This window comes from Eurosta solidaginis, chromosome 1 (genome assembly GCF_040869045.1).
Source record: "Eurosta solidaginis isolate ZX-2024a chromosome 1, ASM4086904v1, whole genome shotgun sequence".
NCBI lineage: Eukaryota > Metazoa > Arthropoda > Insecta > Diptera > Tephritidae > Eurosta > Eurosta solidaginis.
This window is the reverse complement of record NC_090319.1, coordinates 122,528,480-122,545,747: the sequence shown is the minus strand read 5'-3', so window position 1 is coordinate 122,545,747 and position 17,268 is coordinate 122,528,480. Positions and strand designations below refer to the sequence as shown.

Genomic DNA, 17,268 nt, shown 5'->3' with positions numbered 1-17,268 from the left:
TGGTAAACTATTACCATAGATATATTCCAAAATTAGCAGAATTTACGAACAAAATTATGATCTAATTAACAGAACAAGTAAGAAACGTGATAAAACTTTAATATGGGACGATATATCGAGTGAAGCTTTTGAATGCATTAAGGATAAATTTGCATCTACGATATTGTTAAATCATTTTAACAAAGATGCCAAATTATCTTTAACAGTAGATGCATCTAATACGGCTATTGGTGGTGTTATACAACAAACGTATAATAACAAAATTCAACCTCTTGCATTCTTTTCTAAAAAACTTTCTCCAACCGAAATTAAGTACAGCGCATTTGATAGGGAATTATTGGCAATTTATTTAAATATAAAACATTTTCGATATCTTTTGGAAGGACGACAATTTACAGTTTTTACGGACCACAAACCTTTAACTACAGCTTTAAATTCAAAAACAGAACGGAGTCCCAGACAAACGAGACATTTGGAGTTTATAGCACAATTTACTGATGACATACAATACATTAAAGGAGAATCCAATGTTGTAGCAGATACGCTATCTAGAGCTTTCGAGGTTAATGCAATACACAATACAGAGCTGAATTTCAAAATTTTACAAAACGAACAACAAAATGACAGTGATTTAAACGAACTAATATCTAAAACACAATTTTTAAATTTGAAGTTAATTAATATGCCTATATTAAATTTCAATATTTGGTGTGAAGTTTCTGGAGATACACCTAGACCATTTGTACCGAGTAAATTACGGAAGACGGTATTTGACATGCTGCATGGAATTGCACATCCTGGTACAAGAGCTACACGACGGCTCATAGTTAAAAAATATTATTGGCCTAATATGAATAAGGATATTAATATTTGGTCAAAAGAGTGTCTTAATTGTCAGAAGTCTAAAGTTTATCGTCATACAAAATCCCCTGTTGTCAAAATTCAAATTCACAAAAATAGATTTGAGCACATCCATTTAGATATAGTTGGACCATTACCTATTTCAAAAGGACATCGCTATATTTTAACGATTATTGAAAGATTTACTCGTTGGCCTGAGGCATATGCATTAAAAGATATTTCAGCATCTACAATTGCAAATAAGTTTTTTAGAGAATATATTTCTCGGTTTGGAGTTCGGTTACAGATAACCTGATCAGGGTAGCCAATTTACATCGAAATTATTTTCAGAGTTAACTAAATTACTTGGTAGTCATCAAATAACAACATCCGCACATCACCCACAAGGAAATGGTATGGTTGAAAGGTTCCATAGGCAATTAAAAGCTTCTATAACGGCTAGAGAAGACACAAATAATTGGTGTGACGAGTTACCTGTCAGATTACTTGGTTTGCGATCTATTTACAAAGAAGATATTTCGGCTACACCGGCGGAAATGGTTTTTGGCCAGAGTTTACGTTTACCCGGGGAACTTGTTGTTCCATCAGCTGAGAATAGTTCATCAACTGAAATTTTGAGTAGTTTACGTGAACATTTTCGGAATATTAATGCCCCTATTACGGTATACAACTCAACTTAGTTGGGTTGCAATTAAAACAACTCAACTTTCAGGCAACTCAACTCCTGTTTGGTATTACGCATTACAACTTATTTCAGTTGAAGTTGAATTGGTGCTGCCAACCTAAGAAAGTGATGATTTGACAGATAAATGAACAGCTGATCAATTTGTGACGAAAATTTAAGCATTTGCAAAAGTGATTTTGTTATTACAGATATTATATGATATGAAATCTATTTTATAATGGCGAAAATGTTGGTGATTAACATGTCGCGAATACGGAAAACATTCGCTTGATCATTCCAATCCCTTGGAGCTCTCAAGCACCAAGTAGGAAAATGTTTATTTCACAAATGATGAGCTTCAAATGAAGTTATTTTGCAGATTTGAAAGGAAGCATTTTGCTCATTACTAAACAAAATTAAGGACCATTTCTGGATACGCGTTCTAGGGAAGGCTGTACACCTATTTTAAAATTATGCACCACACTCCGATTCCTTGCTGATGGCAGCTATCAAAAATGCTGTGGAAATGATTTTGGTGTTGGACTGGTTTTAGATATTTTTGAGGAGCATATTTGTACGAAGTGGATTAAAACCCATACACCAAAAATTGTATTTTACTCGAAACAGGATTCCCAGGAGTAGTGATAAGTATCATAGGGACTCAGGTTCGCATTATTTCACCTATTTTGCCTATATCCGAACTACGGACAGCCTCGTCCAACTTCGAAATGTCACTCCATAAAGTCAAAAAGTTATTCAATGTAATCCTTCGTTTAAACGTTATTTTTTCTATAAATGTGTACAAAATTGTTGATTATTGTTTGATTAAAAAAGGTGTAACTAACGGCTTTAAATTTTTTGTTTTTTTTTGGTAACGTTTTATGAGCCCGTGTACTATCTAACTCTTATCAAAGGTGGTATCAAAAGACGCGTTTCGATCTCCGTTTTTGGGATTCGAAAGCGGAAATTAAAAATTTTATTTCTGTCGAAAAATATTTACAAAAACCCACAAAATGGCCCGAGGGTCCAAAATATGAGGCCCGATCCACAGTTTTTTTGCACATAACATCTTTCTGCGTTGGCGGTCTTTGGCCGCGATTTGTAAAAATAACCCTGGGTGGGTCTCACGCCTTCCTGCATTAGTGTGTACAAAAAATTTGGCAAAATACAACATGAAATTAGATTTTATTAGAAATTAAATTTTTAATTTTCTTTTCGGATTCTTTAATCGGAGGTCGAAACGTGTCTTTTGACACCAACTTTGGAAATTTTTGTTAAAAATTAGGTCGTGAACCGTCTTGTAAAACGTTACATTTTTTCAAAACAACTGCAAAATTGTAGGAGACAACTGCTACTAATCAGTTGTAAGATTTTGACGTCTTTGACAACTACACCAACACAAGGTTGTAAACGGTAATGCCACAAAAAATTGTTAGACTAGACAACTCAACCGACATTTTTTTTGACAGGTTGAGTTGTAATCTGTAATACCAAATTGCGAAATTTCAACCCAACCAGAGTTGAGTTGTAAACGGTAATAGGGGCATAAATCTAATTTAAATCATCATAAAAATGTTGATACCGGAATTTACGTTCCTAAAGATCTACAAACTTGTAAATTTGTTTTTGTTCGCGTTTTAAATAAACATTCGTTGCAACAACCATATGAAGGACCTTTCAGAGTTGTTGAAAAGGATAAGAAATATTTTAAACTTGAAATTAATGAAAAAATTAAAACTATTCCTATAGATAGGTTAAAACCAGCGATTATTGAAACAACGTACACAAACAATACCACTAATAATACACATAAAAAGAGAGTAACATTTAATTTGTTTGATATTAATTTTTCGTGAAGGGGGAGTACTGTAGGGTTCTTATATTCAATTTGTTTATTGTTTATACTAAGTTATATTTATTGTACTTTAATATTTATTACTTAAAAATTTTGTTATTGTAAATGTAAAAAATATTGAATTTTCAGTTTTGATTTTGCTGTTTTTTCAAAAATTTTCTGGTTTGAAAATTATTCTATTTTTGTGGTGTTAGAAATCATACGTTAGTTTTGGTAATAAAATAATTTAAAATAAAACCAACTTCTATCTTACTTAACTGGATAACTACACTCCTATTAGCGAAGGAGGGTAGAAGAGATAATTGCCGACCTATCCCCGGGCAGTGCCATCAATAACCTTCAGCACATGTGAGGCATATACTTATCTGTAAACAAGAAGATGGCTAGCCCATTAGCGTGAGAATAGCCATCGAGCTCAAGTAGTACGCACAAAGTGATGCTAAACGGGGTACCAGGCCCGGGAATTTGCGTGAGCCGTGGAGGTTAGGTTTTAGTGGGTAGCCCTTCATGGAAAAAGGAATTCCTACTCTCGGAGAGTTTCGCAGTGAGGCCTAAATATCCCAGTCAGTGCAAAAGCAGTTCCTCCTTCCACGAAACTTAAAAAAAAGTACAACATATGTGACTTTCGATTGACATCTATAAAACCTTTGCTGAGCAAAAATTTACTTTTTTTGCTCTTGGCTGATCCTTCTGCGGAAACACCCATATGCGGGAACCGCATTTATGGCTCAGTGATCAATCAATGACACCATTATCGATGTCTAAAAGGTCAAATTTCTACTGAGAACATCATCTTAAAGAACTCCACATGACCATTATTTGGAGGCTTATCGGAACAATGAACAAAAATGCATTGCCAAAGTTCGGCGAATGACGGAGGGTTTCAAGACCTACACATCGGTTACTTAAATTACAGAGGTAACAATTTTTCTCATTGCTAAGAAGCAAGGGAGATGATGAGGCCATTCTCCATTTCCTTTTCCCACGGATGCAACGTATCTCGGACAATAAAGAAATAAAAATGGCAATATTTCGGTTGGCAAATAACACTGGATCAGGAAGTTATGCACCATCTCCCAATTTGCTCAAACATGTAGATAAACAGTAGGTTACAAGCCAAACACAGGTCAGTATGCTCAGATATTGCAAAAGATACATTCCCACAGCATATTTATTTATCAACACTATCACCAACAAAAAAAAGTTCAAAGTATTTTCCTGGGAGTAGATTCAATAAAGGTTTGGTTTCCTTCTTTGTTACGACCGTTAAAGAGCGCCCGGTATACTAATGGCTTGGTTTCCTCGAAAGCGGTGTATAGCGGCAGGGCATAAAATATTACGGCCGTCATGACGGTAGAAACTCGTTCATCACCGTTTTTTGCCACCGCTATTGTCAAAGCGGTGAACATTTTGTCAAATGTTTATAAAATAAACAACATTTTTGAATTTTAATTTTTTTGAACATGTTTTATTTTTGTATGCGCAGTTAAAAAGATAAGAGGAAAAACTAAAAAAAAAAGAAAAATGTAAAATAAAATTTTGTGGATCGTCTGCCGTAAGTGTTCGTAGCTTCCAACAAAGCGGTGCCGCTGAAAACGGTGAGTATACCGGGCGTTCTTTAGCGGTCGTAATAAAGCGGCACCGCTTTCCGAGGAAACCAAGCCTTAACCGTTTTTAGCGGCACCGCTTTATTGGAAACTATGAACACTTACGTCAGACGATGCCCAAAATTTTATTTTGCATTTTTGCATGTTTTTTTTTTTTAGTTTCCCGTCTTATTTTTTAACTGCAAATACAAACACAAAACATGATCAGAAAATATAAAATTCAAAAATTTTGTTTATTCCATAAATATTTTTAAATATTTGACAAAATGTTCACCGCTTTGACAATAGCGGTGGCAAAAATCGGTGATGAATGAGTTTCTATCGTCATGACGGCCGTAATATGTAATGCCCTGCCGCTATATTACGTTACAATGACCTTCACTATCATTTTTCACAACATACTCTACCGCTATGTAACGGCCGCTATATAGCGACACCACTTTCGAGGAAACCAAGCTTTAACTGAGTTTCAAAATGTACACTGTTTCTTTCTATAATTTGAATGAAAGAAAAATGTACATTTCAAAGCTCACGATCACTGTTGCCAACGAAAAAATATTTATCCATCAAAATAATTATCAAGCAACGTTAAAGCCCAAATCCATTCGACTTTTGCGTCGTTTTGGTCCTTACGCTGCATCAACAGCTGATTTTGAGCTCCCGCGTTTACATTGCTATGTTCGCAATCCACTGACTACGCAAGGGGAGCGCCAAAGTAACGCAAAAAGAATTCAAAAACTTACGTTTTGACATGCCTTCTCAGTTCATTCTCATATTTTCAAATTTTAAGTTGTTTTGCTGAATTTAATTTAATTTTTGAAAATTATTTTGTTTTTCCACCTAAAAAAATTGTAGTTTATATTTTTTTTCCTACTGACAATTAAAATGTGAATTTACTTGCGTTGTTACAGGTAAACTTTCAAAGTGCGTTACTTCAAAGTTACGCCAGCGCAAAAATAACCCAAATCGAATGTGTTTGGGCCAAGGATACTCAAAAAAGGAAACGATACAATTTAACTTTGTTAAAAATCAAAATTAAGTTTACGAAATGATTTTGTTTCGTTTCAGAGCGAAACAAAATGTTTTGATTAACGCGAAGCTTACCGCTACAATGCATCCTTGGTTTGGGCCTTAAAAAATAAACGTTGACTTATAATTATTATTTTAAAAAAATATTTGCATTTTCGTTTGAAAATTATTACAAAGCAACGTCATTGATCAATTTTTGAATTAAGGCAACGTTTTCAATCTGAAATAATAATTTAATTGGGTCTCTGTTTTTCAGTATTCAATATATGTAGGTTATGTTAGGTTGAACTGGCCGGTCAATAAAGATCTCACATAGATTGAATCGTCTTAAATATAATAATGTGCAAATTTTTACCATCATTAATTCAAAGCACAGCACACTAACCAGAATCAAAATTAAATGTCAATTCAAATACTCATTAGTATAACTTATATTCTAATTCACATACCTCTGAAGACAAAACTTTAGTTAAGGGCGATGGGCATATAGATAACAGACGGTTTGGTAAACGATGCCGACTCAATTGAGTGTCGGCAACTGTATCGCCCATGGTTAAGTTGTCATTGATTTGTAATATTTCTTCGATTGTTTTACCCTCAGTTACAGAATTGGAACCACAGCTACTGTCATTGCCGTTGGTGCTGGTTTGTAACGATTGCGAGAATGTTTGATTAGGGATAAATATTGGCGATGACAGAGGGGTTTGGGGGACTGAATCTGCATTAGAATCATCGCATATATTCAAACTATCCTTTACATTAATAATATGTTGTTTTCTGACATCTGACGAGTTGGCCTGGTCGAAAGACAGCAGTGAAGAGTACGAGTTCTGTGATATGGTAGGCCGTGAATTTGTTTCTGTGTGATCAGCTGAAGATGATGATCTTTGGCTGCGCATCAAGCTTATTGGCCGCTTTATTAAATATGAAATGAAATCCATAATAATTGAAAATATAGATTTGTATTAAGTTTGAACGCTTCTCCTTTTATTCAGTCTGCCAAAATTGTTTTGGATAACACATACATACATATGCACTCGGCCACTCACATATTTACATAAGATTTCTGGTCACATCTGTTTCGTATTTTTACAATATTTTATGCGTAGTTTCACAAATTTTTTTTAGCACACGATTGGTTAATGCGAAATATTGTGCGTCACGCCTTCAAATTAAATGGTTTTGTACGTTTTAGAGCCATTTGCTACCTTTGCTTCGAAAATATGAAGTCACGTAATTGGCGTATTCTTCACGCGAATGAGAATATATTTATGACATATGAGTGCCACTAACTTTGGTTAAAGTTTTGCCATGCAAACCAAATATCTACATATATATATATATATTGGTTTTACAACTCATGCATTTTATTTGAACTGATATTTTTTTTAAATCAAATAACTTTTGAAAACTGTGATATCGCATACCTAGATTTCAAAGGAGCTGTCGCAAAATTTATCCGGTCACACTGACTGATTCAATAGCTTCACAATTCATCGAAAAAAAAAAAACTTTATAAAAATTCGATTAGCGAGTATGGGAGAATAATCTGTGTTTTGGGCACTCCACCCAGAACGTATTTCTGTTTAGTTTATCGCTGTTCATATCCATGTCGCTGCAAATGGGCTAAATATTTGAAAGACCTTTGTGGGGATTTACATGCCAAAGTCTAAAACAGCGGTCGACTGCTAAAACGCGTTTTAGCAATTCTTTACTTTGGTAATTCCATAGTATTTTCTGTTGGCGCCCTTTGGCCGCGCTTACATAAACACTACCCTTGCTGGTCCACCAAAGGTTCGTAGGCCTCCAACCCCACCAAGGTGATGATGTGTCCACTCACATTATCGATTGGTACCAAGGTAAGCGAGCCTTGGGGGCTGGTCAGACCTGCTTTGACCTGTGTACTTGGTACATACGTGAGGTGAGGTCTTCGAAGACAGGTACTCACGTAAAACCTACACTCGCTGTACAACAACCCCTCCCCCCGTGGGTATGTGGGACCCCAAGCATGGTCTTTATAAAAACTGCCACCGCGGGAGCAGGAAATTAAGCCGGGTGATCTGAAGTCTTCAGGTCTCACCTTCCTGTCCTGGGATGGCCCCCTTGTGGGAGCATCGCGGTGGCTGTGGTTTCATACCGCATTTCTGGAAAGGTACCCAGAATGCGTAGGATTATTGCCTCTCAGGAAGTTCGCTTCTTCGTTGGAGTTGACAGTGTTCTCTTCGGAGTAATGCTGTTGCTCCAGCCACCGAATCAGACAATAAAACATTCTCTTCGGAGTAATACTGTCTTCTTTGGTGGGATGTGGGCAAGAAAGTTTACTCATATACTTCTCATATGGAGTAAGCTGCCCAAGTACGTGCTAATCTGTACACAAGTAATTCAAAGACGCTTCTGCGGAACGTCAAAGAAAAGGTTGGTTACATCCCTAAATTGTGCACGTTGTTTAAAAAAGGGATGCATATCAGGAAGAGAAATATTCAATGGCGAATTTATTAGAGTTGAATAAATGTAGAAAATAATGTTGGTAAAGTCGAAGGTTGCATATAAATGAAAAAGAAACGTTTAGCTGGTAGTTAAGTTGCTACAGGGTCCCTCGTCGTGGGAAATTATGGATAATTGTAAGCGTGGGTATTTCCCACGCTTCTTTTTGGAATTTTTGGAAACTTCGTTGGACCTGCTATATGATCAATCTTACGTTTTAGTACGTTTGAATGATGAGATGTGTCTTGAGTGCATTTGTACTTATAGATTACATTGGTAGTCATTCACGGCGAACGAGCGTATAACTGAGTCAACGTAGTACCTCTGACTTATGAGATGTATCTTAATGTACAAGTAGTTTAGTAATATGATTAATGAAGATGTATCCTGCGAGTGCTTGTGTCGTAAGTACTTGTGAGCATCACTATCTGTTATTTGGCGACAGATAGTTTTATTCACAAGGAATTATATGACGCTCTCACTTTTGGGAACATTTAAGTAGTTATTTATAAGACATTTGCACTGATAGATTACATTGATATTTAGTTCATGGCAAATGTGCGTTGTGGATCATAAGGCTTTAAAAGGTTGTGTCACATCCCTAATTTGTGTTCCAAATTCGTGGTGCTTAGAAAGGGTTGCTCACAATGCCCCTAATACTTGTATTTAAATTGTGGGACTGTAGCATGTATCTGACCTTTACACACATAACATCTTGCAGGCGAATTACTTGTGAACAGAGAAGAACGTACTATGATCCAGGGTGGAGTTGCCTAACAACCGGATGCCATTAACCATAAAATGGCTGAAGCTTGATACACTCCTATCTTACTAAGGTAAGGACTTGTATTTGAATCGCCCGATTACAAGCAAATTGGTACCAAACGATTCGGCTAAGAAGTGTTGAGAGAAGGCAACATGGAGCCGATAGTTTGGGGCATTGATCATGCAGTAGATCCGTGTTTGACACCGTAGAGTTAGGTCTACAAAGACAGGTATCTGCGTTATAATTCACCTTCAACTCTACAACAACCCCATGAAAAATTTAAACTTCTTTAGCCAATATTCGACGGAAATAAAGTTTTCATATTCCGCTTTCGGATTCGTGGTGCTAGGTTGGACAAGTTTTAGCAGTTGCGAGCTAAAGTAAAAAACTACCCTGATTAGCTCACACGGGTTTGGGATCAACTTCATTTTTTCCCAAAACACATTTATACACAATTTTTTTTCCTGTTGTTGGAGCGACTGGCGCAGGCGTCAACCACCAACTCCTTTATTTTAACTAAATTAGTCTTAAGAACATTGGATATAAACAATTTTTAATTATTACACGCTTCAATATGTATTATTGCATACGTTCTATTGAATTTTAACCTATTTTGAATTTAAACGTATATTTATGAATTATTGTACGTTCAAATATGTACTTTATTACATTTTTTATACTTTTATATTATATTTGAACTACTCCTGAATTACTTAGAATACGTATAACCATTATACATAACTCGTGTTAAACTCGGATTAGCACTTATGGAATTGTAAATGAATGCTTGAATATATTTCGCCCCTCTGGCAACCCCAACAATTGGTTGACAAAACATATGCATATATGTATATACAATGTTCTGACATTTGCTTTTACATTTAATTAATTCGCAAATTTTGACCATCTCGGTGTGGCACAAAAAGAATTGTACAAACCCTTTTTTATTAAAAAGAAATAATTTTAAATTTTATAAAGTGCCCTTTTTATTCACGTCGAAAGCATAATTTCGCCAGTTGAGACGCGTTCGGTTACCAGCTGCCATTTTTACATAATCTCAGTGCACAAAGAGAACCTCCAATAAACCAGAGTGAAACTCATATTCCCGGCGTTAGCAGCAGGGACATATTGCCATCCAAGCGCCATATCACAACCACCATCATCGCCACCACAGCTACATCCCACAAGAAGAAAAGGAAGGTAAATTTATTGCATTAGCCCACACCCCATTAAACAGTGGTCCTTCGAGCCGGATATGAACCAGCCTGCCAAGGCTAGAACTATGCACGGCTCTTCTTTTGGCACGTCTCGTCGCTGTAGTCCAGTCAAACCTCAACCTCTCGATTACAAAAGTAACACTGTGGTCTGACTCGGAAATAATTCTAGCATGGCTGGAAAAACCCCCCTATAATTGGAAGACCTTTGTCTCTAACCGCACAGCTGAAATAATGGATCTAGTCGGAAATGCGTCATGGAAACATGTCGACACTCGCGACAACCCAGCGGACATGGGCACTCGAGGATGTAAATCCATCGACTTGGCTAGTTCTCCGTTATGGTGGAATGGCCCTGAGTGGCTGACGTTGCCCCCGGAAGCCTGGCCAAAACGCATTATAACACCACCGGAGGTACGCCGAGTCGAAGCTCTACTCGCCACGGAAGATGAACCGGATTTTCTCGACCGATTCTCCTCTTTTTCACGAGCCCTTAGGGTAATGGCATATGCTTAAAATTCATCCGCAACATGAGTTATCGAACAGGAGGCACACAATACGCGTCCTCCACTCTCTCTTACGATGATCTCCATAAAGCGAAATGTAAAATTGTAGCCTTGAACCCGCTTCTTTCCCCGTGAGAAGGCATGTTTAGAAAACTCCAAGGTGATAGACAAACGAAGCCCCCTATTGGCACTTAGTCCATATCTCGACAAAGATGGCCTGCTTCGGGTGAATGGGAGATTAGCCCATTCGACCATGACGTTTAATGAACGACACCCTATCATCATCCCGGACAAATCGCGATTCGCGACTCTCTATATCAAGTTCCTGCATGAGCTATTTCTCCACGCCGAGGCACGTCTCTTGCAACAATGCCTAAGGCAGGAAGTCTATATCCCTCGGCTCAAACCCCTTATAAAGAAATGCATACTCCAATGTAAGACCTGCACCCTCCATAAGCAGCAGATGCGCTCGCAAATCATGGCAGCATTGCCCCCGGAACGGTGCACTTATGCTCCGCCTTTTACTACTACCGGTGTTGACTTTGCGGGGCCTTTTCACAGGTCTCACACCCTACTAAAAGGTTACGTGGCCGCTTTTGTATGTTTCTCTACAAAAGCTGTCCACCTTGAGTTGTGCTCCGATCTAACTAACGCTTTTCTCGCAGCGTTCGCTCGCTTCGTCGGACGTCGCGGATACCCATCAAAAATGATGAGCGATAATGGAACAACGTTTATAGGAGCCAAAAGGGCAACCGAAAAGGAATTTGTCGACTTTCTGAAAACTGCCTCCCAAGAAGTCATCCAGAAATACTCCCCTCAGGGTATTAGTTGGCAGTTTATTCCCCCCGGTGCTCCCATATGGGTGGTCTGTGGGAAGCCGCAGTAAAAAGTTTCAAATTCCATTTTAAAAGGACTGCAGGAACTCATACCTTCACATTTGAAGAATTTACTACCCTCCTGGTAAGAATAGAAGCCGTCTTAAACTCTCGCCCGATTTCACCTCTATCTCAAGACCCCTCCGACTTCACTGCTCCCACCCCCGGCCACTTCCTTAGAGGCTGCCCTCTCCTGGCCATCCCGGAAATGGACCATGCAGAATTGTCCCTTATGAACCGTTGGGAAAGGGTGAAAAGCATCCATCATCAATTCAGCAAACGGTGGAAGGAAGAATACCTAAAGGATCTACAGAAAAGGCAGAAGTGGAAAATTCACAACCCGAACCCAAGGTCGGTGAGTGTGTCTGCATTCACGACGACTCACTTCCCCCGACCGAATGGCGCCTTGGACGCATTGAAAAAATGCATCCAGGACCTGACGGCCATATACGTGTTGTTGACGTTCGTACGCAACCCGGCACCCTCACACGACCACTTGTTAAGCTCTGTTTCCTCCCTCAGACTGAAATCCCACCATCTCGGGCAAACCCGGAGAATTCGTAGCTACTCTCAAACCACCTCTGCCCACTCTTACCACATCACCGTCACTAATAGTCGTATTTCGCAACATAATGCCTTAACATTTCTCGCACCTAAAAGGCATTTACAACTATACTTCCAGATTGTTATGGATCGCGATCAGCAACGCGCACCCCGAAATTCCTTGCGGTCAGCAGTGGTCGCGTGCAGCCCGCCGATGCAACCCGACCACCGACGATGCCGCGTATGTACACGGACGCACGCTCTTCGCAATTGCAGCATATTTAAGAAAATGAAGCCGCCACAACGGTGGATACTCGCGAGGGCGCATAAATTCTGTTTGAATTGTTTGGCGCTATCTCATGCCACCGATGAATGCAGTTCGTATGATCGCTGTCGAACTTGCTGATTAAGGCACCACTCTCTGCTGCATCGACGGGATGCAACCCCGAGCATCCCACGTCACACCCAGGCACCCCGGCCTGGTCGCCAAGTAGTACCCTCTACCCCCACCGTGCGAGCCCGTTCTCGCCCAGCTATCTCTCGGTCTCTTCCAGCTACCGACGCACAACCGCCAGCATCTACTGCCGCTCGACGCACCGCTCAAGGGCCACCTTCAGGGGAAAGCTGTCAGACCTCCTCGTACGAGACGCGTTAAGAACTCTTCAAGAGCTGCAAGAGGCTCTAACCGCTGAACGCGCCTAGGGCGGGGACGATGTTGGAGCGACTGGCGCAGGCGTCAACCACCAACTCCTTTATTTTAACTAAATTAGTCTTAGGAACATTGGATTTATAAACAATTTTTAATTATTACACGCTTCAATATGTATTATTGCATATGTTCTATTGAATTTTAACCTATTTTGAATTTAAACGTATATTTATGAATTATTATACGTTCAAATATGTACTTTATTACATATTTTATACTTTTATATTATATTTGAACTACTCATGAATTACTTAGAATACGTATAACCATTATACATAACTCATGTTAAACTCGGATTAGCACTTATGGAATTGTAAATGAATGCTTGAATATATTTCGCCCCTCTGGCAACCCCAACAATTGGTTGACAAAACATATGCATATATGTATATACAATGTTTTGACATTTGCTTTTACATTTAATTAATTCGCAAATTTTGACCATCTCGGTGTGACACAAAAAGAATTGTACAAACCCTTTTTTATTAAAAAGAAATAATTTTAAATTTTATAAAGTGCTCTTTTTATTCACGTCGAAAGCATAATTTCGCCAGTTGAGACGCGTTCGGTTACCAGCTGCCCTTTTTACATAATCTCAGTGCACAAAGAGAACCTCCAATAAACCAGAGTGAAACTCTTATTCCCGGCGTTAGCAGCAGGGACATATTGCCATCCAAGCGCCATATCACAACCACCATCATCGCCACCACAGCTACATCCCACAAGAAGAAAAGGAAGGTAAATTTTGTGCATTAGCCCACACCCCATTAAACAGTGGTCCTTCGAGCCGGATATGAACCAGCCTGCCAAGGCTAGAACTATGCGCGGCTCTTCTTTTGGCACGTCTCGTCGCTGTAGTCCACTCAAACCTCAACCTCTCGATTACAAAAGTAACACTGTGGTCTGACTCGGAAATAGTTCTAGCATGGCTGGAAAAACCCCCCTATAATTGGAAGACCTTTGTCTCTAACCGCACAGCTGAAATAATGGATCTAGTCGGAAATGCGTCATGGAAACATGTCGGCACTCGCGACAACCCAGCGGACATGGGCACTCGAGGATGTAAATCCATCGACTTGGCTAGTTCTCCGTTATGGTGGAATGGCCCTGAGTGGCTGACGTTGCCCCCGGAAGCCTGGCCAAAACGCATTATAAAAATTGTTGTGCTGAAAACAAATTCTCAAATAAATACATACATACACCACCGGAGGTACGCCGAGTCGAAGCTCTACTCGCCACGGAAGATGAACCGGATTTTCTCGACCGATTCTCCTCTTTTTCACGAGCCCTTAGGGTAATAGCATATGTCTTAAAATTCATCCGCAACCTGAGTCATCGAACAGGAGGCACACAATACGCGTCCTCCACTCTCTCTTACGATGATCTCCATAAAGCGAAATGTAAAATTGTAGCCTTGACGCAAACCCGCTTCTTTCCCCGTGAAAAGGCACGTTTAGAAAACTCCAAGGTGATAGACAAACGAAGCCCCCTATTGGCACTTAGTCCACATCTCGACAAAGATGGCCTGCTTCGGGTGAATGGGAGATTAGCCCATTCGATCATGACGTTTAATGAACGACACCCTATCATCATCCCGGACAAATCGCGATTCGCGACTCTCTATATCAAGTTCCTGCATGAGCTATTTATCCACGCCGAGGCACGTCTCTTGCAACAATGCCTAAGGCAGGAAATCTATATCCCTCGGCTCAAACCCCTTATAAAGAAATGCATAATCCAATGTAAGACCTGTACCCTCCATAAGCAACAGATGCGCTCGCAAATCATGGCAGCGTTGCCCCCGGAACGGTGCACTTATGCTCCGCCTTTTACTACTACCGGTGTTGACTTTGCGGGGCCTTTTCACAGGTCTCACAACTTACTAAAAGGTTACGTGGCCGCTTTCGTATGTTTCTCTACAAAAGCTGTCCACCTTGAGTTGTGGTCCGATCTAACTAACGCTTTTCTCGCAGCGTTCGCTCGCTTCGTCGGACGTCGAAGATACTCATCAAAAATGATGAGCGATAATGGAACAACGTTTATAGGAGCCAAAAGGGCAACCGAAAAGGAATTTGTCGACTTACTGAAAACTGCCTCCCAAGAAGTCATCCAGAAATACTCCCCTCAGGGTATTAATTGGCAGTTTATTCCCCCCGGTGCTCCCATATGGGTGGTCTGTGGGAGGCCGCAGTAAAAAGTTTCAAATTCCATTTTAAAAGGACTGCAGGAACTCATACCTTCACATTTGAAGAATTTACCACCCTCCTGGTAAGAATAGAAGCCGTCTTAAACTCTCGCCCGATTTCACCTCTATCTCAAGACCCCTCCGACTTCACTGCTCCCACCCCCGGCCACTTCCTCACAGGCTGCCCTCTCCTGGCCATCCCGGAAATGGACCATGCCGATTTGTCCCTTATGAACCGTTGGGAAAGGGTGAAAAGCATCCATCATCAATTCAGCAAACGGTGGAAGGAAGACTACCTAAAGGATCTACAGAAAAGGCAGAAGTGGAAAATTCACAACCCGAACCCAAGGTCGGTGAGTGTGTCTGCATTCACGACGACTCACTTCCCCCGACCGAATGGCGCCTTGGACGCATTGAAAAAATACATCCAGGACCTGACGTGTTGTTGACGTTCGTACGCAAACCGGCACCCTCACACGACCACTTGTTAAGCTCTGTTTCCTCCCTCAGACTGAAAGCCCACCATCTCGGGCAAACTTGGAGAATTCGTAGCTACTCTCAAACCACCTCTGCCCACTCTTACCACATCACCGTCACTAATAGTCGTATTTCGCAACATAATGCCAACTGAAACTCCCTGCCTTAACATTTCTCGCACCTAAAAGGCATTTACAACTATACTTCCAGATTGTTATGGATCGCGATCAGCAACGCGCACCCGGAAATTCCTTGCGGTCAGCAGTGGTCGCGCGCAGCCCGCCGATGCAACCCGACTACCGACAATGCCGCGTATGTACACGGACGCACGCTCTTCGCAATTGTAGCATATTTAAGAAAATGAAGCCGGCACAACGGTGGATACTCGCGAGGGCGCATAAATTCTGTTTGAATTGTTTGGCGCTATCTCATGCCAGCGATGAATGCAGTTCGTATGATCGCTGTCGAACTTGCTGATTGAGGCACCACTCTCTTCTGCACCGACGGGATGCAACCCCGAGCATCCCACGTCACACCCAGGCACCCCGGCCTGGTCGCCAAGTAGTACCCTCTACCCCCATCATGCGACCCCGTTCTCACCCAGCTATCTCTCGGTCTCTTCCAGCTACCGACGCACAACCGCCAGCATCTACTGCCGCTCGACGCACCTTTCGGTGCACCGCTCAAGGCCCACCTTCAGGGGAAAGGTGTCAGACCTCCTCGTACGAGACGCGTTAAGAACTCTTCAAGAGCTGCAAGAGGCTCTAGCCGCTGAACGCGCCTAGGGCGGGGACGATGTTGGAGCGACTGGCGCAGGCGTCAACCACCAATTCCTTTATTTTAACTAAATTAGTCTTAAGAACATTGGATTTATAAAGAATTTTTAATTATTACACGCTTCAATATGTATTATTGCATATGTTCTATTGAATTTTAACCTATTTTGAATTTAAACGTATATTTATGAATTATTATACGTTCAAATATGTACTTTATTACATATTTTATACTTTTATATTATATTTGAACTACTCCTGAATTACTTAGAATACGTAAAACCATTATACGTAACTCATGTTAAACTCGGATTAGCACTTATGGAATTGTAAATGAATGCTTGAACATATTTCGCCCCTCTGGCAACCCCAACCATTGGTTGGCAAAACATATGCATATATGTATATTAGGGTGGGCCAAAAAAAAATCGATTTTCGTTTTTTTCAAAGGGTACACAGATTTTCGATTTCCTGACCATAAATGGAGTATAATGACCAAATATGAGTTTTTTATGTTAATGGGAAAGCGTGCCTCATCGACGTTTTTTTGTTTTCGTGAAAAGCTTTTATGTAAATGAATATATCTTCTCACCCAAATATCGTACAGCCAACTTTTACCCCAGTTTTTGCAGGGAATTGAACGCTTTACAAAAAAGGGCTTACAAATTTTTTTCATTAATGTGACCATTACAAAGTTCTTCGAGGTCGAAAATTGAC

The 17,268-nt window shown here is 40.1% G+C and overlaps 1 protein-coding gene across 11 annotated transcripts in view; it reads right to left on the bottom strand.

Annotated features, from left to right (window-relative positions):
* The window catches only part of tacc (transforming acidic coiled-coil protein), a 593,942-nt gene that overhangs the window by 503,641 nt on the left and 73,033 nt on the right, over positions 1 to 17,268 (bottom strand). For 2 of the 11 annotated variants that reach the window (XM_067759781.1, XM_067759782.1), the window contains exon 1: positions 6,466 to 6,972. The exons of 7 other annotated variants lie outside the window; for them this stretch is intronic. In XM_067759781.1, the coding sequence (XP_067615882.1) occupies positions 6,466 to 6,957 (492 nt within the window). In that variant the 5' untranslated portion in view covers positions 6,958 to 6,972. Of the gene's footprint in view, positions 1 to 6,465; positions 6,986 to 7,065; positions 7,258 to 17,268 lie in introns of those variants that run through there. 2 more of the 11 variants (XM_067759791.1, XM_067759784.1) reach the window with 2 other exon arrangements.